This window comes from Mirounga leonina, unplaced genomic scaffold, assembly GCF_011800145.1.
Source record: "Mirounga leonina isolate KUSES-001 unplaced genomic scaffold, KU_Mleo_1.0 Mir_166, whole genome shotgun sequence".
In the NCBI taxonomy this organism is placed as follows: domain Eukaryota; kingdom Metazoa; phylum Chordata; class Mammalia; order Carnivora; family Phocidae; genus Mirounga; species Mirounga leonina.
In genome coordinates, this window is record NW_023270418.1 from 23,049,297 (window position 1) to 23,070,479 (window position 21,183).

The window sequence follows — 21,183 nt, forward strand, 5'->3', positions numbered from 1 at the left end:
TCCGCCCGGATGGCCAGGGCTGTGCCGGAGAATGGCGGAGCGAGAGAGCGGCGGCCTGCGCGGGGGGGCCGCGTCCCCGCCAGCCGCCTCCCCGTTCCTGGGGCTGCACATCGCGTCGCCGCCCAATTTCAGGTGAGAGTCCCCGGCCGCCGCGCCCCGCCCTTCAGCCCGGGCTGATCTGCTCCGGCTTCCGCGCCGCCCCCCACCCCGGCCCCCAGCCCCCAGCCCCCAACACACACACACACACACACACACACACCGATCCCGAGAGCGAGAGGGCGGCGTGGGGATGGGGTCTCCTCCCTGGACAGAGTCCCCAGAAACCCCCCTCAGCCTCAAGTCCAGGCTGATAGCCGCTGCATAGCCAGTGGTGCAGCTCTTTTCCGCCATTCCATGTCCTAGGCTAGGAGATTCCGAGCTGGAATTGGAGGAGGGGGCGCCGAGGCCTCCTTCTCCCCCACTTTGGGACTGCGGCAGGGCCTGGGGTCTGGATTGAGATCCCGGAGGAGGCAGACAGGCTAAGGCTTTGCTTATGCCCAGTCCGAAAGCTTCTGAATAGAGATGGGAGCAAGCTGGGGTGCCTCGTGGGTCCCAGTTTCTCGGGGCAACTGACAACCTTGGTGCTGGAAGGAGGAAGTCGTGGGCCCCTCCCCCAGCCCTGTCTGGTCAGAGGGGCCTAACTCCCAAGACTGGCATGGCCAGGACGCTCTGTAGATTTGAGCAAGCACTGACCTGGTCAGGTGTGTGCAGGTGCAGAAGGCTCAGTCTCAACCAGGAGACTCCACGCCCAGCTCTGGTTGGGGAAGTCTGGTTTGGACAGCCCAGGAGTAGCCAAGGACATTGGGTGGAAGGTTTTCCTGCTGGATCAAGTACCCAGGACCATGCTCTGAGCTCCTCTTCACCCCTCTCTCTGCCCACTATCTGGTATTGGGAGGTGGATTTTAGAGAAGTGGACAGTGGATGTTGTGGGGAAGGGATGGATATCCCTCCATCATAATCCTGGCCCCGTTTGGAGAGGAGGAAGACGAGGATGTAACTGCTCCAGAGCCTAAGAGGAGGCCTAGACTTACCCCATTGTTTCTCCATCTAATGAGCTGGCGCCTTCCCCTCTCCTGGGACCCTCACCCCAGCCAGGTCCCAGCTGGGCTCTGGCGCCAGCCCCTCTCTGACCAAGGGGTTGCTGGCTCCCTGGCCCTCAGGTGGGTAGGGACCCCTGGGGATCTCTAATGGCATCATCAGCGCTGGAAACCTCCCTTGAGGCCCTGAGCTGAGGAGCCGGGAAGACCAGAGGGAGGGGACCAGATGGAGGAGGCCAAGCGTGAGGGCTCTGGGGCTGGGGCCTTTGTGGTTGGTGCTCTGGGTCATGAGGCTGAGGTCTGAGACAGGTTCCCCCGGCATGACCCACAATGCCGAGAGGCAAATATTGTCTGCCTACCAGGAGGCCCCTCTGCAGTGGAACAGCTTAGAAGAACCTGGGTTCAGATTTGAGCTCCACCACTTTCTAGCTGAGTGACCCGCCAGTCCCATCTGTCAGGTGAGCTAATTAACATTGATTCCTTAGCGTGCATCAAGTCGGTGTTCAAGTGTCTGCCCTCCATGCTGGTGAGCATTTATCTAGCTCATTCCTGTTCAGAACATTCCCAGTGCAGGCGCGTTTACCCTCATGGGCGTGGGTATCAGTCTGCCCATTTTGTAGATGACAAGATTGAGGTTCAGTAAGGCAGTGGCTTGCCTGAGGGCCCCAGAGGAAGTCAGAGCCTGGGACTGTCTGTGTGTGTTCAGGCCCCTCAGCCTCCAGGCCCTGTCTCGGGCCCAAAGGACAGCCTTGCCTCCCTCTACCTGCTTCCAGATCCCCAGTGACGGTGCAGGTTATCATGGATGCTTTAGTGAGGGGAACCGATGAAGTGGACACCAGCCAGGGAGAGTGTTCAGTCGGGGCCAGGTGGGCGAGAACAGCAGTGCGCCAAGGCTAAGGCGTGGGCCAGCCCTCCAGGACACCGTGGCCTGGCTGTGGGGACAAGGCCAGCTTCTGGGAATAGTAAGGGCAGTGTCTCCAGCCCCACATGGCCCGCCCTGCCTGCTCCAGCAGCCCCCGCTGACCTTTCCCTTGTCCTGCCCCGCACAGCCCTTCACCCAGCTCGGGTTAACCCTGGGCGGTTACTGCTCTCTCACGGCTCTTTGGTGGGGTCATGGATCCCACTGGCCTGGGTTTGCAGTCTGGCTCAGCCTTCCTGGCCGTGTGCCCCAAGACTGGGCACTTAACCCCCTGAGCCCCTGTTTCTTCTCTACGATGCCAGGGTTGGCTCCCGCTCAGGACGGTCCTGGGACCCGGATGGGACAGCACGTGTTGGCTGTCTCGAGGGCTGTGGAGAGCTGCGTTCGTGCAGGGCTGTGGTTGTTACTACGCGTGCGCCCCCCGCACCTCTGTCCGCTTCCAGAAGGCAGAGGACACAATACCTAAATTTTGGTTTGCGCAGTGCCCGGCACAGAGTCGGTGCTCAAGAATGCCTTACTGGTTGATTATGCCAGGATTAGGTGTGCGAGGGCCTCCTGGAGCTCAGAGAGTAACAGACTGTGCTGTCAGAGGATAAGGAGGGGACGCGCCGGTCCCTGGGAGGCGCTCACTTTGCCCAGCGCCCCTCCAAGGGCTTTCTGCGCAAGAGCGTTTCATCCTCACCAGAGCTATATAAACAGAGTGTTACTATTATCCCCACTTTGCAGCTGAGGAAACTGAGGCCTCCAGAGGCTAGGTAAGTGGCAGAGCTGGGGTTTGGATGCAGGTAGTCTGATTTCGGGGCCACCCTGAAAAGAGAGCCCGGGACTAGTAGGGGGAGAGTGTGTGCAGGGAGTAAGCACACTGTGGGCGAGGAGGCTGGAGAGAGAGCATCCGTTTGTTGCTAGTTGGTTTAAATAGATAGGTGTTCTTCTTCTTCTTTTTTTTTTTTCCCTTCTGATGATAGAAACACTCCAGTCAGTTACCTATAGTTGTAGATGTGGTACTGGGGGAGGGATTTCACTTATTTGACACACTGCTGTTATGATTTGACTTATTTCTACAAGGAGCATAGGTTACTTGTGTAACTTACAAAAATAGAAGAGAGAATTTAAAATTCAAGTGATACATGTTCATTAGAAGGAAAACTCTAGAAAAGAGACTAGAAACATAGCCTTTGGCTACACTGAGCTGGGGGCGGGGTGGGATAAAGGGGAGGGATGGTGGGACGGGCCATATGGGAGGGACGAAGGATGCTCAGGGAAAGTACGGGGGGCCGTCTGCTCTGGACGTGGGGGAGGAGAGCTGTGGATGAGGGGACCCCAGAAATCGGCTCATCCCGACCGCCCCCTCCCCTTTACTGAGGAGGAGGCAGGAGAGGGTGAGTGGCTTCCCCAAGAACACACAGCGCATGAGTGGCAGACCCCAGGCCTCGTGACTGCCCGGATGGTGTGGTTTCGACCTCCCCAAGCTGCCTTGCAGATGAGAGATGTGGCCACCGAGAGGCGCAGAGACCTCCTCGTTTGTCCCTTCACGGGATCGTATACACGTGGCCATTGCTTCACTTCCCTCCACAAATACTTGCACTTCGGCGGGCTCCCTGGACAGATGCTCCAGAGGCACAGCCGGGGGCCTGACTGTCATGCAGGTGTAGAGGGGAGTCAGACAGACGAGGCCTTACCAGACAGGCTGGCCAGTGTGACAGTGACTGAGGCCAGAGGCCCAGGGGAGCCCAGGCCTGCGGGTCAGTGGGCAGTGGCAGAGATTTAGCAGGAATGGCAGCATTGGATCGCTGTTTTGGGAAGGTCACACCGGCCGCTAGGTAGAGAATGGCCAGGCCGGCAGGGAGACCACCGGGAGGATGGCCATCCTGCGTGTGACAAGAAGGGGCAGGAGAGGACGTGAGGACGATTTCAGGGGTGGGAGGGTTAGCCCACTGGGTGAGGTATCTGGTTGAAGGGGTTGGGGAGGCAGGAGTCCAGGATGATGCTGGGCCCCTTGGAGATGGGTTGCCCTGTGGGAGATGAGAGGCTTGGCAGGCAGGGAGGCGAACTTAGTAGACTTCCTGAGTTTGAGGTTGGTGGCCACTGGGGACCCAACTGGAGCATTCAGGCAGGGAGTTGGGGGCCTGGGGTCACTGGAGAGGATGGGGCTGGGGCCAGAGACCCTGGGAGTCTCAGCTTAGGGAGGTGGCCCCGAAAGCCTCAGAGAGGACATTACTACCCAGGGGGCAGCAGAGAGCAGGGAGCTGGTGTAGGACGTCGCCACCAGGCTGGTTCCAGCAGCCATGTTTCGGCTGGGGGAGGGGTTCTGGAACCGCTGTTGCTGCTGGAGTCACCCTCCCCCCAACTCCGAGCCCTGAGGAATCCGGGGTAGAATGTGCTCCTAGCGAACCCCCAAAGTGGGGCCAGAGTGTTGACTTGCCTCACTTGCCCAGACATGACCACGCAGGGTCCCCGCCTCCCGCCTCTTTGTTGTCAGAGCCTTGAAGTCGGTCTCTGGATTCTTGGCTTGGGGTGCCCCCCCCGGATCCTACAAAATGGGGTCACTGCCACCATCCCCACTTCGGGGTTCTTACCCATTCTAGGATGTTGTCTCTGTCCCCTGGCCCTCCTCTTGTATTCATTCCCAGAGTCTTCTCCCAGCCCTGACCATAGGCCTTGCCTCGTCTGGGCACCCAGAGCATCCAGCACCATCCTTCTTCCTCTGCCCCGCGTCCCCTTCCTCCTGGCGGTGTCCCAGGGCCCGGGCTCTGTGCGCACATTGGAACAAGGGTAGGGAGTCGGTGCCAAGCGGAACACGAGGGCCCCCTGCCCTCAGGAAAGCGCTCCACGACAGGGCCAGCAGCCCCAGACCCCAAGTGGGAGCCTGGGGCCAGGCTGGCATGACCCAGTCCAGAAAGCTTCTCGGGGGGAGCAGAGGAGAACAGATCTCCCCAGGTTCCACCAGGTCTCACAGGCGTGTCCATGTTCGTGCTTCTTGCTGTGTGATTCCTCACATGAAACCATGGGGTCCTCCGTTCCCTTTGCTCGTTATGCCAGCTGCCGTTTTCCACATTCATACCCAGGCTTTATAACGCTCGTCCGAGAGACTGGGTGATATTCCAACCCCCAGCAGCCCCCGTGCTGAGCTATTTGGTTGTTTTCAGTCTGCAGTTATGCAAAATACGCATCCTTGGATATAAAGGTTTCCACATGTGGGATTGTTTTCTCGGGGCAGCTTTTCAAAAGACAAATCACTGGATCCCAGAGTTTCGGCTACATTATCAGCACCAAGCGCTATAAACCCATCAGACACATTATAACCCCAAGTAGGGATTGGCCCTGAGGACTTGTTTCCGGGGTTGGACTCAGCGTTTCGTTGGTGAGGACTCCGGCGTGGACATGGTCAGGGAGGGAGGTAGAGACTAGAGGAATAAACCTCGCCTGACCCCAGTGTCCACTCAGAGCTGAGGGCTCACCCCCACCCCACCTGCACATTCTACCCTGGATTCTGACGTAGGTGGGAACACAGAAAGTTGCACTGGAAGGACAACTGACTTAGAGAATTTTAAGGGGAAAATTTAGAAGGACCTTTGGTTCACTCAGTCAACATTTATTAAGTAGCTACCAGGCACCACATTGTTGATCAAAACAGACATGGTCCTGCCTTGTGGACCAGCTGCCTCCACGGGGAGCCCCCCACTGGTGGCAGAACCCAAAGCTATAATCACAGCGATCCAGAAACCCCAGCAGGTGCGCCTAAGAGAGCCAGTAGCAGGGCTCTTTACCTGGTCAGGGAAGTCAGGGAAGGCTTTGAGGGAGCTGGTGGGGCTGGAGGGGGGTAGGCAGGGTCGGGGGAGCGACGATGACACCCTAGAGTGGAGGGGGGCCCTCCTGAGCCTTCAGGCCACAGGGAATTTGGGCCCCTTTCCCTACCGGCCAGGGAAAGCTACTAAGGGATTCTGAGCTGGGGAGGGGTGACCAGACCAGATTTGCGTGTCAGATGTTGCTTTTGGTTGCCCGGTGGAGAGTGGCCTGTAGGGGGGCCAGTGGGAAATGGGGAACCTGCCTAGCTGAGAACCCATTGGGAGCCAGCTGTCGGCTCAGCACACACAGGGCCGCAGAGGGACAGGCTGGACACTGGAACCACAGATGCTCTCAGTCGTGAGAGCGGCCTGTGGGCACCATGGCTGGGACCCAAGGCCCCTCAGGGGCATCCTGATGCCGCTTCCAGCCAGCCAGCAACGGGGAGACAGGAATGGCCTCTGGACAGCCAAATGCCTGGCTCAGGTTCGGCCTTGTTCCGCTAAGGCCTTTGTCACGTCACCCTTACTTTGCACGCACTCCTGACCCAGCCCACTCCTGGGAGGAGGAGTTGGAGAGGGCTAGGCTGCCGTTGGTGGGACGAGGATAGCAGGGAGACGTGACGGCACATGGAAGGGAAAAGGCCACAGAATAAGCACCCGCGCACAAGGGCATGTTTGTTCATTTTGGAGAGCTCATCGCAGGAAGAGGTGGGGAGCACTGGAGGCGGCATGTTTAGAACTCAGTGAGGACCCAGCTTGGCCAGGAGAGAGGACTGGGGCACCAGAGTAGGAGGTGAGGTTCATGCAGGAAGAGGGGACCTCGAATGTAAAGATAGACTCCAGAGGTCAGGGAGGTCCCAGGAGAGCAAACTCATGACACAGAGCCACCAAACGGTAACCTGGATGAGACCTTGGGAAGCTCGGGCAAGCAGGTTGGACTGATGGACAGGCTGCTTCTGAGGTCTCCAGATCTGGAGGTGAGGGACGCCGACCTGCGGGGGGTTGTGTGATGCAGCTGGAGGCGGCCCCCTGGTGCTCAGGGCTCCAGTTTGCAGGGGAAAGGTGGGCTGGTGGGATCAGGAGGGGACAACATCCCTCCTTCCCCTCTTCCCTCCTCCCCTCCAGCTTCTTCTTCCTCTCTTCCTCCCCACAGTTGCCTTCCTTGAGCCCGGAGGGCCCAAGGGTCTGTTAAGCTTCCCCTCCATGAAGCCCCCCCCCCCCCAGAGACCCAGAACATCCAGTGCCTGGAGAAGCGGAGCTAAGGGCAGGGGCAGGGCAGGTGGGGGGTGACTTGCAAAGGCGACTGCCTGACCAGTCCGTCCCCTTGTTCCTTGCTTGTGACCCCCGCACAGCACTCCAATTCACAACTGCTCCGCTCTGTGAATCCCCAGCGGTGCCCTTGAGGGGGTACGCAGCTATAGGTAGCCTCACGGCACCTTCTGTCTGAGCCTTAGGGCTCCGCATCTGCAAAATGGGCAAAATAAGACCATCTCCCCAGGTGGCGGTGAGGATTGAAGGAGACGCAGAGCATGAAGCCAGTTGGCGGCCAGGGCACGACAGCTATTCAGGAAATGGAGCGGCCAGTCCTAAGTGAAGGAGCCAGGATTTGATCCTGTGCCTCCCATCCCCAAGCCTGCTGCGGGGACCGTCCTGCCGTCCTGCCGCACTTAGGAGAAAAAAGTCAGATAAGAAACCCCCTTCACCTGCCCCACTGGAGCTGGAGGCCGGTGTGGGCTTTCAAGCCCGGCCCCATGCTCCCCCCGCCACCGTCCGGTTAACTTCAGTGCCCTTCGCTGTAAAGGAGGCTACGGCTGTCCTGCCTGTCCCCAGACCTGCCGTCCCGGGCCATGGGATACAGGGTAATGCTGAGGGTGTAGGGACGAGCTGAGAAAGCTCCCCTGCAGGCCTGCCCTGAACACTGTGGTTGGGGAGGAGCAGGCAGATGCTAAGGCTGTCTGCCGACAAACATCTGGCAGGCGTGTACTCGGGGCCTCGCATGTGCAAGATGCCCCACCAGCTCTAGCCTCCAGGAGCATGCGGTCCAGCTGGAGCCGGGCAGGTGGGGGCCCGCGTGCCTCACCTGCTGGGTACGAGGGTGGGCAACGTGAGCTCCATCCACCTCTGGAGCAGCCTGGTGGGGTGTCTGATGGAGGCCTGGTGCTGTCTGTCCCCCCACACTGCCTTGCGTCCACGCAGATGGTGACACCAGCCACAAATGAGGGGTTGCCGGGGGACCAATGAACATTGCCAGGCGGGCTGTAAGGCACTGGCACAGGGGGGCTAGGAGGGCTTCCTGGAGGAGTGGGCTTAACTGAACCTTCTTCCAGCAAGCACAGCTCGAGAAGCAAGCCCTGGACTAGAGCCCGGGGAGGCAGGTGCAGGAGGCATAGGCAGCCACACCCAGAGCTGGAGGCCTTGAATGCCAAGCCAAGGGGTCGGCCACTAGCAGGGAACCTTAGGGGGTTGTGGGGTGGGGGGCAAAAGGGTGGTGTTTCTGGCAGCTTTGCAGGGTGGTGGATGGGGTGGAGTGCTTCCGGTATGGGGGCACTGAGGTGAGCAGGCCAGTGGGGAGGTCTGGGGCTGCAGAGACAGGAGCTGGGCCAGGACCCGGCAGAGAGGAGGAGGTGGTGCAGAGGTGTGCAGGGATTCCTGGCAGAGCAGGGGGCACCTGAGGGCACCTCTGGGTCAGATGCCCTGTGACCCTGCAGCTCCCTGATGCTGGCGGAGTCCCAGGAGTGCCTTCTCTGTGACTGTCCAGGCAGCCGGGCTGTATTGACCACCTACTTGGTGCCAGCCACTGGGTTCTCCCCAGCCTCAAGGAGCGCCTCATCTGTCCAGCTCCCTCATCCTGGTCAGAAGCCCTCTCTGCTGTTCCCTCCGGGGCCTGCCAGCTTCTGTGGATGGCACTCCACGGTGACAGAAAGCTCTTTACCTTCCAGCCCTGCCCTGAGAGGTCCACACCTGGTCTGCCCTTAGCCCCGGCTATGGAGCCTCCTGTGCCCATAGGCACGTCCTGGGTGCTGAAGGATGAAACTCTGGGGAGGTGGCAGGGTTCTGTCGTGCACCCAGCTTGTCGGGAGAGGCAGTCCAGACCCTCCTCGGTCATCCGCCACTGTGTGGATGCTGCCTGGGCCCACAGAAGCCTCCCCGAGGAGGTGTGAGGGCTGAGCGCGTTGGCGTGTGGATGGGGGCATCCATTCATGGAGAATTTCAGAAGCCCCCCATCTTATCACCAGGCACCCTGAATGTGATGCTGGCCCTTTAAAGCAGATCAGGGCTGGCTTTTGGGGGGAGACATCCCAGATTTCTGCCATCTGCTTATGAGCCTGGGCCAGGGAGGGGGACCACCGCAGCCCCCGACAGGGGCATTAGAAGGGCAGGTGGAGCCGGTGGCTTCGATTGCAGTAACCCGATCCCGAGGGGGAGGTGGCAACCAGGGGCGGCTTCAGCCTCAGCCTCAGCGCCACTGCGGGGCCGCCAGGCTGGGAAGGCAGCGGCCTGCAGCTGAGGGCTGGGCTGGGAAGTGCTGGGGCTGGGGCCCGGGTCAGCAGCCACTGCCTCTTCTGCTGGCCCATCTATTTTTAATGAGCTCCCCAGGGTTCTGCAGCGGGCAGGATGCAGACAGGCAGGCCCAGGCAGTGGAGGCCCGAGGTCCCAGCCCTGCCCTGAGCCCTGGCCTCCCAACCTTTCTGGGCATGAGAGGGTGGCCCTGGGGCCCTGCAGCCCCCCGGCCGGGCAGGGCTCTCCATGAAGTTGGTGCTGAAGATGGATTCGAGCCCAGACAATGACAGCTGGTTGGAGGATCAGTGGGAGCACTGGTAGGGCATACAGGGATTGGTGGGGGGGGACACCTGGGGGGGGCAGCTCCATGGAGCTCTGGGTCTCTGGTCTGACTGAGGCAAGAGGCGAGGCGGGGGGGTGCGCCTCCTAGGTCCCCCTGGGGGCTGGGCCACCACCTCTCCTGGGTGACCTTGGACTCCTGGGTGTCCCTTGCTGTGTACCTCAATCTCCTGGTCTTATTTGGAAAAAGGCTCAGAACTGGCCCCAACTTCCTCCAACAGAATTCTCCCAAACATCCCAGCCACACCAAGCCAGGTGGAGTGCCCGGGGCTGGTGGTGAGCCAGGTGCTGGGGACAAGCCCACAGTCGCTGCAGTGGGGTTGGGGGCACAGCGCTGGCCTGGGGGGCGGGGGGAGAGGGTTCTGGCACAGCCAGTTAGAGTTGTGGTGCCGATGTGCTTTGGTCTGTCCCCGAGCTCACGACACCTCTAGCCCCAACTCCGGGCCTTCCTTGAGCCCTCTGCAGCCTTCTGTCCAGGGTCTGTGCTCTGGGCAAGCGATTTTGTGGTTGAAGAGATGAAATGAAGAACCCAGAATGGGGGGGTGTAGTCTCTCATGGAACAGGCTGAAACTCACCACATTGACGCCACATTTCCCTTCACTTGCTCCCAGGGCTCAAGAGGCTTTGGTCTTCCTGGGCTGGGGGCATGGAGCACTCTCCTGAGGCTGGGGAGGGGCCTCTGCCAGCACCTCAGGTTTTATCGCTGCAGGGGTTGCACGGGGAACCCCCTACTCCAGGTATCCCTTGGAGTCGCTTCTCAACTCTGCATTCTCCATGGGTGAACTGGCCTCGGTACCTGCCCTGACCCTGGGAGGCATTTCTCTGGCCAAGCTGAGGCTCTGACCAGCTGGGCCTTCCAGGCACTGCCTCCTGGTTGGCAACAGAATGGATAGCTCCCAGCCGGGAGGAGCGGGAATAACCTGGAGCCTCCCCTTTCCCTGCCTGTTACCCCTTGCCTCAGTGCGGGTGGACACCAAGTCCCATTCTCTGGGGGCTGTGATCTGCCTTCAAGGGGCCGCCCCTTGGAAGAGGTACTAGGAAGACCTCGGTGGGCTAAGTAGTACCCCTGGGTTGGTAACTTCGGCTTCCTATGCTCACCAGGCTCACCCATGACATCAGCTTGGAGGAGTTTGAAGATGAAGACCTCTCAGAGATCACCGAGGAGTGTGGCATCAGCCTGCAGTGCAAAGACACTCTGTCCTTGCGGGTAAGAGCCGGCTCTCAGGAGCCCCGGGGGTGGGAGGACAGTGGGGGACAGGGTGGGTCGGGACAGGAGTGAAGGCATCCCCATATCTACAAAAGGGCCTTCAGGGTCTATATGGCATCCTCATGAAATGAAGTGCTCCATCAGGAGTTTTTGGTTGTTTTTGCCAAGGGGGCCAAGGCAAGAGGCAGCTCCCTCAACTGCCCACAAGAAGGGAGAGCCAGGAGGTCTTCAGATGGAGGGCAGTAGCAATTAGGGCCAGGCTTAAAGGAAGGGTCAGGACTACCCTAAACCCTTTCCAGAGCGGCCTTGGCAGAGGGCCTGAGGCAGAGCAAGGGTGGAGTCTGGTGGACTCTGCAGTGCTTTGGGACAGGAGAAAAAGAGCCAAGGCACTCCCTTAGCTGCCATTGCACCAAACCACGCCACACAGCCCCGCACACCCTCCCTGGCCCGCCGTTCTGAAGGCTCCTCCCGAGGGTTAACCCAGCATTGCCGCTGCTTTTGGCCTCCTGGCTTTGTCAGAGGACAGATGGCTCTGTCCGTTCCCTGAGTTCTGAATCCTGCCAGGAGGTCCTCAGCATCTGGGTAGCTTGGGTCAGACAGGGATCCCCCTGTGTCTTTTTCAGAACAGGAAGAAGGGGCCACTGGCCAGGAAACAGGAGGCAAAGCACAGGACTAGGTTGCAGAGCCCAGAGCTTCTGGCAGCCCCCAGCAGGGTGGGTGGCCAAAGCAGACGTGGTATTAGGAGAACGGTTAGCAAAGGAGAGCTGACATGTGAGCCGGGGGGCGGCGGCGGCGGGGGGGGGGGGGGGGCCCGTGCCTGCGGGACCCCTCCTGTTGCCTGTTACGGAGATTCTGTAAGCTCTGCCAGGCAGGGGAAACCAAGGGGTGAGGATGACCCTGCAGTACCCCCTGCCCCAACCCTCCCCGCTCTGGCCAGGCCAGCAAGGGTGGGGAATGGTCCCAGGGCCCTGAGGTAGCTTCCCTAAGGTCACACACCTGTTCCGGAATTCCACACCACCCCTTCATCCAACACACACCAGCAGAGTTTTGGAGAGGGTGGTCCCTGCGACCAGCCAGGGCCCTGAGGCAGTACTAGCTGGAGGTGTACCCTGTGGGGCCTTAGACAAGCTCTAGGGGGCTTTCACACACTGTTGCCAGTGAGTCCTCACCTCCCTGGGAAGCGGGGAGGCAGTTAACTGGTGAGGGATTGGCGGGGGGGGGGGGGGGGGGGGCCGGGCAGGGGATCTGTCCAGGGTGCCGGGGAGTTAGTGGCAGAGCGGAAACTAGACTAGAGTTATCGAGATTTAGGATGGCCTGAGGGAACACCTCAGGTTGGAGGGGCCTCGGACTGTGAACAGGTGCGTGAACAGGTGCCGCGTCCAGGTGCCCCCCTCGCCCCTCCCCCCGGCACCCCTCTTCCGGCCGCGCTTAGGTCCTCCTGTTCGCACTGCCGCCCTCCCTCCATCCTCCGCCTGGCTGAGACTGTTTTCCCAGTTTCCCTCGCTGCCCCCTTCAAATACTAACCTCCCCCCCGCTCCATCCCTTATGGGGCCCGAACTCCTTGGCGACCCTGCGTCCCCATGGCAACAGCGGTGACCTCACTCTGGGCTCGGCTTACAACCCCGGTGAGGTCACTGGCCGTTGCCAAGGGAAAGGGAGGGTGCAGAGAGTCAGGAAGGCGGGCACCGTGGGGAGGGGACGGTGTGGACTGCCAAAGGCGCCGACTAGATTGGGGAGCAGTCGGTTTCGCGCATCCTCGCGGGGGGCGGGAGGGCGCGGCCCCCTCTCGCCGGGCCCCCTGCCTCTCTCCCGTGACCTCCCCCTTTGCGGCCGAGGTAATGGGCTCGCCCGGGCGGGGGCCGGTGCGCGGCGGCCTCGGCCCCGCCCCGGCCCCGCCCCCTGACGCCCCTCCGTCCGCGCCGCGCAGCCCCCGCGCGCCGGGCTGCTGTCTGGGGGCGGCGGCGGCGCGGGGAGCCGACTGCAGGCCGAGATGCTGCAGATGGACCTGATCGACGCGGCGGGGGACACTCCCGGCGCCGAGGACGACGACGACGACGAGGAGGAGCGCGCAGCGCGGCGGCCGGGAGCGGGGCCGCCGGAGGCCGAGCCCCGCCAGGAGCCCGCGCCCCGCGGCCAGGGACAGGGCCAGGGCGGCGGGGACACGTACCGGCCCAAGCGGCCCACCACGCTCAACCTCTTCCCGCAGGTGCCGAGGTCTCAGGTGAGGCGCGGGCAGCGTGGGGCGGGGCTGAAGGGGCGGCGCCCTGAGGGCGGGCGCCGGAGGCGTGGGGGGCGCCGAGCAACTCGCGGCCCAGCCCCGGCCGGCGGGCTAGAGGAGCGAGGAGGGGCTGTGGGAGAGGGAGCCGCGGGCGAGCGCGGGGAGAAGTCGGCCTGGTGAGACTTCCCAAGGGGGAGGGCCCAGGGGAGGTGGTCTCCGCGGGCAGGTGGGATCTGCCCTGAGGGAGAGGGGCCAGGGCGGGCCGACAGGGTTTGGACCCTTGAGGAGTGTTGGAAGGAGTGAAGGGAGCGAGAGGGACAGTGGAAGGATCTGGGTAAGGAGAACAGTGGGGGCTTAAGGAGGGCAGAACAGACCTTTGAGGGCTAGTCGCAAGGGTTTGGAGCTTGGGACCTCAGGCTGGGGCAAGGTTTTCCCCTTAGGGTGTGGGGGTCCTGGTGAAGGGCAGAAGCAGGCCTGGAGAAAAGAGCATCTACAGTGGTCGTTGCTGGGGGAAGGTCATGAGGAACTGTGAAGAGGTGGGCAGGCAGGCAGTTCGAGATGTGGGCAGCTGGGAATTCCCAGAAGGCAGGGAAGAGGCATGGGAGGCGGAGCTGCTTGGCTGAGTTGGGGGCCCAGGGCCCCTGGGCTGGGTGGCTGGATGCCAAGGAGGGTTGAATAGGGTGGGAGAGAGCCGGCTGTGGCCCTTTGTCTTCCAGGCCCAGTCAGGAGAGGTACAGAAGAGGGACTCAGGGAGGTGGGGCTGTTGGTGGAGGGTGCAGGGGCTGCAGGCAAAGGATTGGTCCCTTTCCCAGAATCCTCTGGGGTGGATTTTGGCAGCCAAACTCCTGAATGTGAGGGCCTATGAGTGTGTTCCCAGGGGAGGGAGCCTAAATCGTTTGTGGGGAGCCTTGTTTGTAGGCATGGTGGAGAGGGGTCCCAGGGCACCAACGATGTGGGATGGGCGGCCTGGGAGATCCAGGAAGGAAGGCTGCTGACGACTACATCTGTCATTCCTCAGTCATGTGCTCCTAGAGGGGTGGGGGAGCCATGCTATTGATTCATCATTTGGATGATTCATCCCGGCCCCCCAGGCCAGCTGCTGCGAGACCCTTCCTCGTCCTTTTTTCAGCTTCTCCTAGAATATCGCTGCCCCTTCCCTAGGCCATAGCTTCCTGAGTCCCAGGACTTGGCTGGAAGTGAGCATCTACCACGTAAAGCCCCCGTGTCTGGGACAGGGGGTCTGGCTCTGTCCTCACACGGCTCATGCTTCTCCCCCTCTCCTCCTCCACTCACCAGCACACATACTGGTCTTCTCCACCTTTGCTGAGGCTGATAAGAGCATCTCCCCAAGGGTTGGCCAGCTTCCCTGAGCCAGGAGGGAGAGCCGTCTAGAGCCATTAGGTCTGGCTGGGAGGGCTCTGATTTGCCACCTCTCCTGGCTGTTCAAGGAGGGTTGGGGGTGAGGCCCTTGGCAAGTGTGTGTGTGTATGTCTGGGGGTGGGGGGTGCAGCAAATGGCCGAGGGATGGCCTGATGGGGGCAGGGCCAGGGCCTCCCTGTGCCGGGCACTGTTGACGCCTTCTGTCACAAGGGCCTTTTGTTTTCTGTACAGGACACACTGAATAATAATTCTCTGGGCAAGAAGCACAGTTGGCAGGATCGGGTGTCTCGGTCATCCTCACCCCTGAAGACCGGTAAGTCAGGACCCTTTCCCTAACCTGGCCCTCCCCCTGCCCTGACTCAGTTTCCCCTGCAGAGAGCAACCCGGCAGGCTCCATCTTGCCGAGGTGAGATAAACTGCCCATCCCACAGCCTTGAGCAGGCCCATCTGAAGTTGGCTGGGACGGGAGTGAGAGCACTGGCCCCAGAGCCCACCGTGGCCTAGCGCCTGGGAGCCTTCCCGTGCTCAGTGGAGGGCGCGGGTGGCCTGGGAGTCAAGGGCGAGGCCACCTGCCTCGAGCGCTGACCTGCCTGCCCTCCAGGGGAGCAGACGCCTCCACATGAGCACATCTGCCTGAGCGATGAGCTGCCGCCCCCGAGCAGCCCCGCCACCACCAAGGACCGAGGCACCTCCACTGACAGCCCCTGCCACCGCAGCACTGCCCCGCAGATGGCCCCTCCCGGCGCCCCCCCCGCCGCCCCCCCAAGCAGCCGGGGCCACGCGCACCGAGACCGCATCCACTACCAGGCGGACGTGCGGCTAGAGGCCACCGAGGAGATCTACCTGACACCAGTGCAGAGGCCGCCGGACCCTGCAGAGCCCACGTCTGCCTTCCTGCCGCCGGCCGAGAGCCGGATGTCGGTCAGCTCCGATCCAGACCCTGCGGCCTACCCCTCCGCGGCGGGCCAGCCGCACCCCTCCATCAGTGAGGAGGATGAGGGCTTCGACTGCTTATTGTCCCCCGAGCGGGCCGAGCCGCCAGGCGGAGGGTGGCGGGGGAGCCTCGGGGAGCCGCCGCCGCCTCCACGGGCCTCGCTGAGCTCGGACACCAGCGCCCTGTCCTACGACTCGGTCAAGTACACGCTGGTGGTGGATGAGCACGCACAGCTGGAGCTGGTGAGCCTGCGGCCATGCTTCGGAGACTACAGCGATGAGAGCGACTCAGCCACCGTCTATGACAACTGCGCGTCTGTCTCCTCGCCCTACGAGTCGGCCATCGGGGAGGAGTACGAGGAGGCCCCCCGGCCGCGGCCCCCCGCCTGCCTCTCTGAGGACTCCACGCCGGACGAGCCCGACGTCCACTTCTCCAAGAAGTTCCTGAACGTCTTCATGAGCGGCCGCTCTCGCTCCTCCAGTGAGTCTGCCACGGGCGCGGTGGGGGGCCTGGGATGGGGCAGCGCCGAATCGAGGGTGTTCCTGGAAGGTGGCCTTGCCCGTCTGCTTAAAGGTGTCAGGACTGAGAGCCTGCTACCTGTCCCCCCACCAAACCTCAGCCGGAGCGGGTGGGCTCTCCTCCAGCTCAGCCCCCTCGCTTGCAGGTGCAGAGTCCTTCGGGCTCTTCTCCTGTGTCATCAACGGCGAGGAGCGGGAGCAGACACACCGGGCCATATTCAGGTAAGAGCCGCAGGCTGGGCTGGCCAGGCAACAGTGGGGCCACCCGTCCTGGCCTCTGCCATCCCTGCGTGGCCTAGACCCAGAGCTCACGCTGGTGTCCATCCGTCCGCTCAGCCCCAGGGGGCCAGGGTCCACCCTGGCAGAATTGAGGGCAGTGTGGCCTTGGCCGTGCCGCCAGAGCCCGAGACGGAGCCCCACATCTGGCGGGGGGCTGGAGCCCAGGGAGGGGGCCCGGCAGAGATGATGCCCAACCATGCACAAGGCACACCCCTGCCCGCCCTCCACAGGGAAGTGCTCACTTCCTGTTAACCTCTGTGGTTCTCGAGTGGCTCTGGGCACCTCCTCCCTGAGCCAAGTTCCTGGGCGACAGGTGCCCGTCTGCGTGATCTTGCTCTTCCCCGGGAACTAGCATGAGCACAGGCCCAGGAGACTTTGCGGAGGTTTATTGAACCAGTGCCGCTCTGGGGGCCGCGTGCCCCCAGGGCTGGGTGGGAAGCCGACAGGTGAGGGGGGGTGGGGGGGAAGGCCCTGCGGGTGAATTCCTTCCTTGCCCTTGTCGGCGGGGCAGGTTTGTGCCTCGACATGAAGATGAGCTGGAGCTCGAGGTGGACGACCCTCTGCTGGTGGAGCTGCAGGCCGAGGACTACTGGTACGAGGCCTACAACATGCGCACGGGCGCCCGGGGGGTCTTCCCCGCCTACTATGCCATCGAGGTCACCAAGGAGCCGGAACATATGGCAGGTAGCGTCCTTTCCCCTCCTTGGCGCCACCAGGCCCCCCCCACATTCCCCCTTTGCTGCCAGGTGACTTCAAAGCCCCAGGGAGGGCCCTGGCAAAGGGGACGTTAGGTGCATCTCCCACCAAGAGAAGGGAGGCCCGGCCGAGCTGGGACACCCGGGGACTGTGGCCCCTTGTGCTGACTCAGCCAGCCCTCACTTCCCGCTTGCTTTCCAGCCCTGACCAAAACCAGCGACTGGGTGGACCAGTTCCGGGTGAAGTTCCTGGGCTCCGTCCAGGTTCCCTACCACAAGGGCAACGACGTGCTCTGTGCTGCTATGCAAAAGGTGCCTGTTCCCCGCGCCCCCCCGGCCCGGGACCTCCGCCCTCTCCTGGGGAGAGGGGCGCCCAGTGCCTGATGCCCGCCCCTCACCCACAGATTGCCACCACCCGCCGGCTCACCGTGCACTTTAACCCGCCATCCAGCTGCGTCCTAGAGATCAGCATGCGGGGCGTGAAGATTGGCGTCAAGGCTGATGATTCCCAAGAGGCCAAGGTGACCACCCCGGCCGCCCGCCCCCCTCCAGATCTCCCACCTGTGGTCCCTGCTGGCTGATGACACTCTGCCTCTCATTTCCCTCCTGCAGGGGAATAAATGTAGCCACTTTTTCCAGTTAAAAAACATCTCTTTCTGTGGATACCATCCGAAGAACAATAAGTAAGTGGGAGGGGACAGAGAGTGATGTGTGAGGGGACGGCCTGGGGCCGTGTCGGTCGGGTGCGAGTCTGCGAGTGTGTCTGGAGGGGGTTGAGCCCCCGCGCCGCCCTCAGACAGATGGTTCTCCTCACACAGGTACTTTGGGTTCATCACCAAGCACCCCGCTGACCACCGGTTTGCCTGCCACGTCTTTGTGTCCGAGGAATCCACCAAAGCCCTGGCAGAGTCCGTGGGGTATGCCCGTGTGTGTGTGTGTGTGTGTGTGTGTGTATCCGTGTGTCCTGCCGGGCACCCAGCCCCAGAGCACGCGCCAGTCCCCCTCCCAGCTCTGCACACCTCGTGGCCTCGTAGCTCCCGACCGTGTTGGCTGTTGGGCCCCTCCTTCAATCGCAGTGTCACGCAGGAAGTACCCCGTGGGGACAGCAGAGCGAGCAGCTCTCTCCCAGGGAGCCCAAGCCCTGCCCAGGAGCCCAAGGCTCCAGGTGAAAAACCGCGGGTGGAAATGGGGTTCTTCCCGTCACCTGGGTGTCTGCCTGCTTCCTAGGAGAGCATTCCAGCAGTTCTACAAGCAGTTCGTGGAATACACGTGCCCCACGGAAGACATCTACTTGGAGTAGCTGCGCCGCCCCGCCTTCTCCATCCCCGGGCCCGCAGGCCGCACAGGGACACCTGGCTGCTGACGGGATGCGGCGCTGCTTGAGGAGGGGCGCCCGTCACCACCCGAGGACGGGGAAGTGGGGGCCTTTGGCCGAGGGTGGGGGAGGGCGGGGTTTCTGGGGAGAGGCAAATGCAGTTTATTGTAATATATGGGACTAGATGCATCTATGGAGGACAGAGCAGGCTGCCCGGGGCCTGGGAGGCAGCGGGGCTGGGGGGGCAGGCCTCTGGCCAGGAAGGATGTCCGTCGTAGGAGCCGAGGGCTTGGCCCCATCCTGGGCGTCGCTTCCCCTGCCAGGGCCTCTGGCTCTCTCTCCAAGCCGATGCCACCTGCCAGTGCCCACCCGCCCCCCCATCCCCAGCGCCCGGCCGAGCCCAGCCACCTCCCAAGGACTTCACAGCAGGTGGGGGTGCAGTCCCTGTTCCCCTCTGTCACTTGTGTGGGCTCTGGGTGGCTGGCACGCTGGCCCCCGGCACGTGTGGGGCCTCACCAGGGAAGAAGAGCGCTGCGGCAGGGCCCCCGGCCCGGCAGGAAAAGGAGGCTTCTGGACGGGCCCGGGCCAGCCAGGGCCTCTTGGCTGCTTCGGCTGTAGCCCCAGCTTGGTCCATACCCCCTGGCCCCTACTATTAAAGTGCCATTTCCTGTCTGGACCGCAGTGGGTGTGTCTCCCTGTCCCCTCCCCCCGCCCCCAGCTGGTGTCCGTGTCAGGAAAGCCCAAGCCTTGGCTGCACAGAATAGCTTTATAAGGGGCTCCCGTCACAGGGGTGCGTCGTAGTAATACTCAGCCATGTCCGGCCCGTCCCGCTTGCGCTGCTGGGCCCGGGAGAGAAGGGGTCGAGGCCCTCGCGGCCAGGGGTGCTTGGGTCGAACCCCATAGTCTAAGGAGAGAAGGGGGTGTGGGTGGCAGGGGAATCCGCCCTGATCACCCCAGAACAGTGGTGTTTGGGATGAAAAGTCCCCGCGGCTGGACATGGGTTCCCCCCCCCCGCCGGGCATGTGTCCCATACTGGGGGGCAATGGGGGCGGGCAGGGCTGAGATACTACCATCCACTAGGCCCGAAAGTGGCTGCGAGAGTTCCAGAGGGGCTGAAAGTTCTTCAGGGACAGATCGCTGAGGCCTGTGGGAGATGGTGGGGTGCTCAGCCCTGGCCCTGCAGCCCACTACCTACCTCCCTGTGAAGGCTCAGGGTGGGGGCCTGGGTGAGCCCCGACGCCCGGGGCAGGGCGGGGAGCGGGAAGCGGCACGCAGGGCCCCCTGCCTTCCAGGCCCCCCGCCCGGTGGACCGCTGACCCCGTGCCCCCAGGAGTTACCTCAGCGGCTGGGGGCGGAGGAGGGCAGCAGCCAGGACGAGGTAGAGGAGGAAGAGGCTCAGCCCGGCCCTGGGATACAGAGCCCCCAGCATGGCGAGAACCATCTCCTGCTCCAGCCCTTGTCCCCCGGCTTCTGCCTGCCCCTCCCCCGGCCGGAGGACGGAACCGCTGCTACCCGCCAGGGCCACCTCACAAAGGCCGGACATTCCAGGGCTCCGCGGCGGGGCCAGAAGCCTCAGCTGAGGTTCGGTTCGGTTTTTTGACGCTGTCGGCCAACAGGTGCCAAAAGGCACCTTGCTCGTGTCCCTGCCCGAGGGTTAAGGGCACAGACCTTTGGAGTCTGATCTCGGTTCACACCCCCACCTTGCCTCTTGGGAGGCGTACCGGTCACCGTTGTGGGCCTCTGTTTTCTCCTCTGTGGGGTAAGGTATGTACCTCTGTGCCCAGGTGGTGGCGCACAGGAGAGGTCACGTGGAGAGCCCCGACCGTCCCCACTCTGCCTCCTCCCCACCTCCTGCCGCCGCCACCCTGTCCTTCCCTCAGTGATGCCAGGAACATCCTCCGCCCGCTCAGAGATGCCAACGGGGAGGGGGGGCCTGCTCTGAGAGACTTCCTCCCTAGTTCCCCAAAAGCTTACAACAGCCTGGCCCCAGGGCTCCCCACCACCCCTGAGGCTGGACAGACGGATTTTGAGTGAGGTGGCAAAGCCCACAACTTGCTCCCTGGAGTGGAAGCTTCCCGAGGGTAGAGACTGCTTTGTTCACTGCAGGATCCCCAACCACACTTGGTGGATGCTCAGTAAATGTTTGTTGAATGAATAAACGCCACGTGATAGCATGGAGCTGGTCTCTTCTCAGGCTGAGGCAAAGCTGTGGGGCCCTTTCTTTGCTTCCTGCGCAGCCTCCCATCTGGCACACGGGCCTAGCTCACTTCGGAAGCCCCGAGGCTTTAAACCCGAGACCCCGGGCCGCCTCCAGACCTGTGGAGTCAGGACCTGAGGGCTGAGCAGGGCTCTGCGCTTTGGAAACCCCATCGCTTCTAAGAGCAGACCTACTGGGGGTCCAGCCCTGCGCCCCTGACTGCCGCTGGGCCCAAGGCCCGGAGAGAGGCATCCCTGGCTCCTGGTCCTCAGTAACCCCCAGGGTGACAGGTGCTGGCATCTCCTCAGGCTGTCCCCGTGTGCTCTGAGCCCACACACTAACCGCTCAGTGGTTCTCTCCCTTTCTGTGTCCTGGACACCACTATCCCTCACAAGCCCATGTCCCCATCCTCCGTCCTCACTGCCGCCGGGAACCCTGAGTTCTGGACACACTGCCCAACTCAGTCCCTTGTCCCTCACCCTCCTTGCCTCTGAGAGGCCACCGTCTCCCTCTCTATCCACACCCAGTCCCTAGCCTGCCTGGGTGCCACCTATACCCTGTCATCCCCCGGCCACAGCCTTAATCTGGCCCCAACCACTGTTGGAGGTTTCTGCCATCATGTCCCCGTGCTCAGCCTCCGGCACCAGCTGCCGGGAGCCCCCCCGCACCAGGCCGCTGGGGTGCGGTATACTTTTTCATTTTTAAGTATTTTGTTTGAGAGAGCAAGAACACGAGTAGGGTGAGGGGCACAGGGAGAAGCAGGCTCCCCACTGAACAAGGAGCCCGATGCAGGACTTGATCCCAGGACTCCGGGATCACG

General features: G+C 62.4%; 2 protein-coding genes across 2 annotated transcripts; one reads left to right on the forward strand and one right to left on the reverse strand.

Moving 5' to 3' along the window:
• On the forward strand, positions 1-18,840 carry MAPK8IP1 (mitogen-activated protein kinase 8 interacting protein 1). The gene is made up of 12 exons (XM_035012641.1): positions 1-132; positions 10,722-10,827; positions 12,755-13,048; positions 14,657-14,738; positions 15,027-15,839; positions 16,024-16,099; positions 16,668-16,840; positions 17,054-17,163; positions 17,256-17,372; positions 17,464-17,534; positions 17,670-17,768; positions 18,079-18,840. Exons 1-12 carry the CDS (start codon positions 32-34, stop codon positions 18,149-18,151), a joined length of 2,115 nt encoding a protein of 704 aa, XP_034868532.1. The 5' UTR covers positions 1-31; the 3' UTR covers positions 18,152-18,840.
• Positions 18,841-18,918: 78 nt separating this feature from the next.
• Positions 18,919-19,739, reverse strand: CUNH11orf94 (chromosome unknown C11orf94 homolog). The gene is made up of 3 exons (XM_035012654.1): positions 19,504-19,739; positions 19,237-19,310; positions 18,919-19,070 (listed from the first exon to the last, which is right to left on the reverse strand). Exons 1-3 carry the CDS (start codon positions 19,707-19,709, stop codon positions 18,949-18,951), a joined length of 402 nt encoding a protein of 133 aa, XP_034868545.1. The 5' UTR covers positions 19,710-19,739; the 3' UTR covers positions 18,919-18,948.
• Between the last annotated feature and the right edge of the window lie 1,444 nt (positions 19,740-21,183).

What these genes read in the sequence shown, in the direction of transcription:
- MAPK8IP1 (XM_035012641.1), top strand. Translation starts at nt 32, where the DNA reads ATGGCGGAGCGAGAGAGCGGCGGCCTGCGCGGGGGGGCCGCGTCCCCG. An exon ending in CGCAGGTGCCGAGGTCTCAG is followed by an intron (nt 13,049 to 14,656) that starts GTGAGGCGCGGG and finishes TTTTCTGTACAG; the next exon opens with GACACACTGAATAATAATTC. An exon ending in ATGATTCCCAAGAGGCCAAG is followed by an intron (nt 17,373 to 17,463) that starts GTGACCACCCCG and finishes TCCCTCCTGCAG; the next exon opens with GGGAATAAATGTAGCCACTT.
- CUNH11orf94 (XM_035012654.1), bottom strand. Translation starts at nt 19,709, where the DNA reads ATGTCCGGCCTTTGTGAGGTGGCCCTGGCGGGTAGCAGCGGTTCCGTC. An exon ending in CTCCGCCCCCAGCCGCTGAG is followed by an intron (nt 19,311 to 19,503) that starts GTAACTCCTGGG and finishes CATCTCCCACAG; the next exon opens with GCCTCAGCGATCTGTCCCTG. An exon ending in ACTTTCGGGCCTAGTGGATG is followed by an intron (nt 19,071 to 19,236) that starts GTAGTATCTCAG and finishes TTCTCTCCTTAG; the next exon opens with ACTATGGGGTTCGACCCAAG.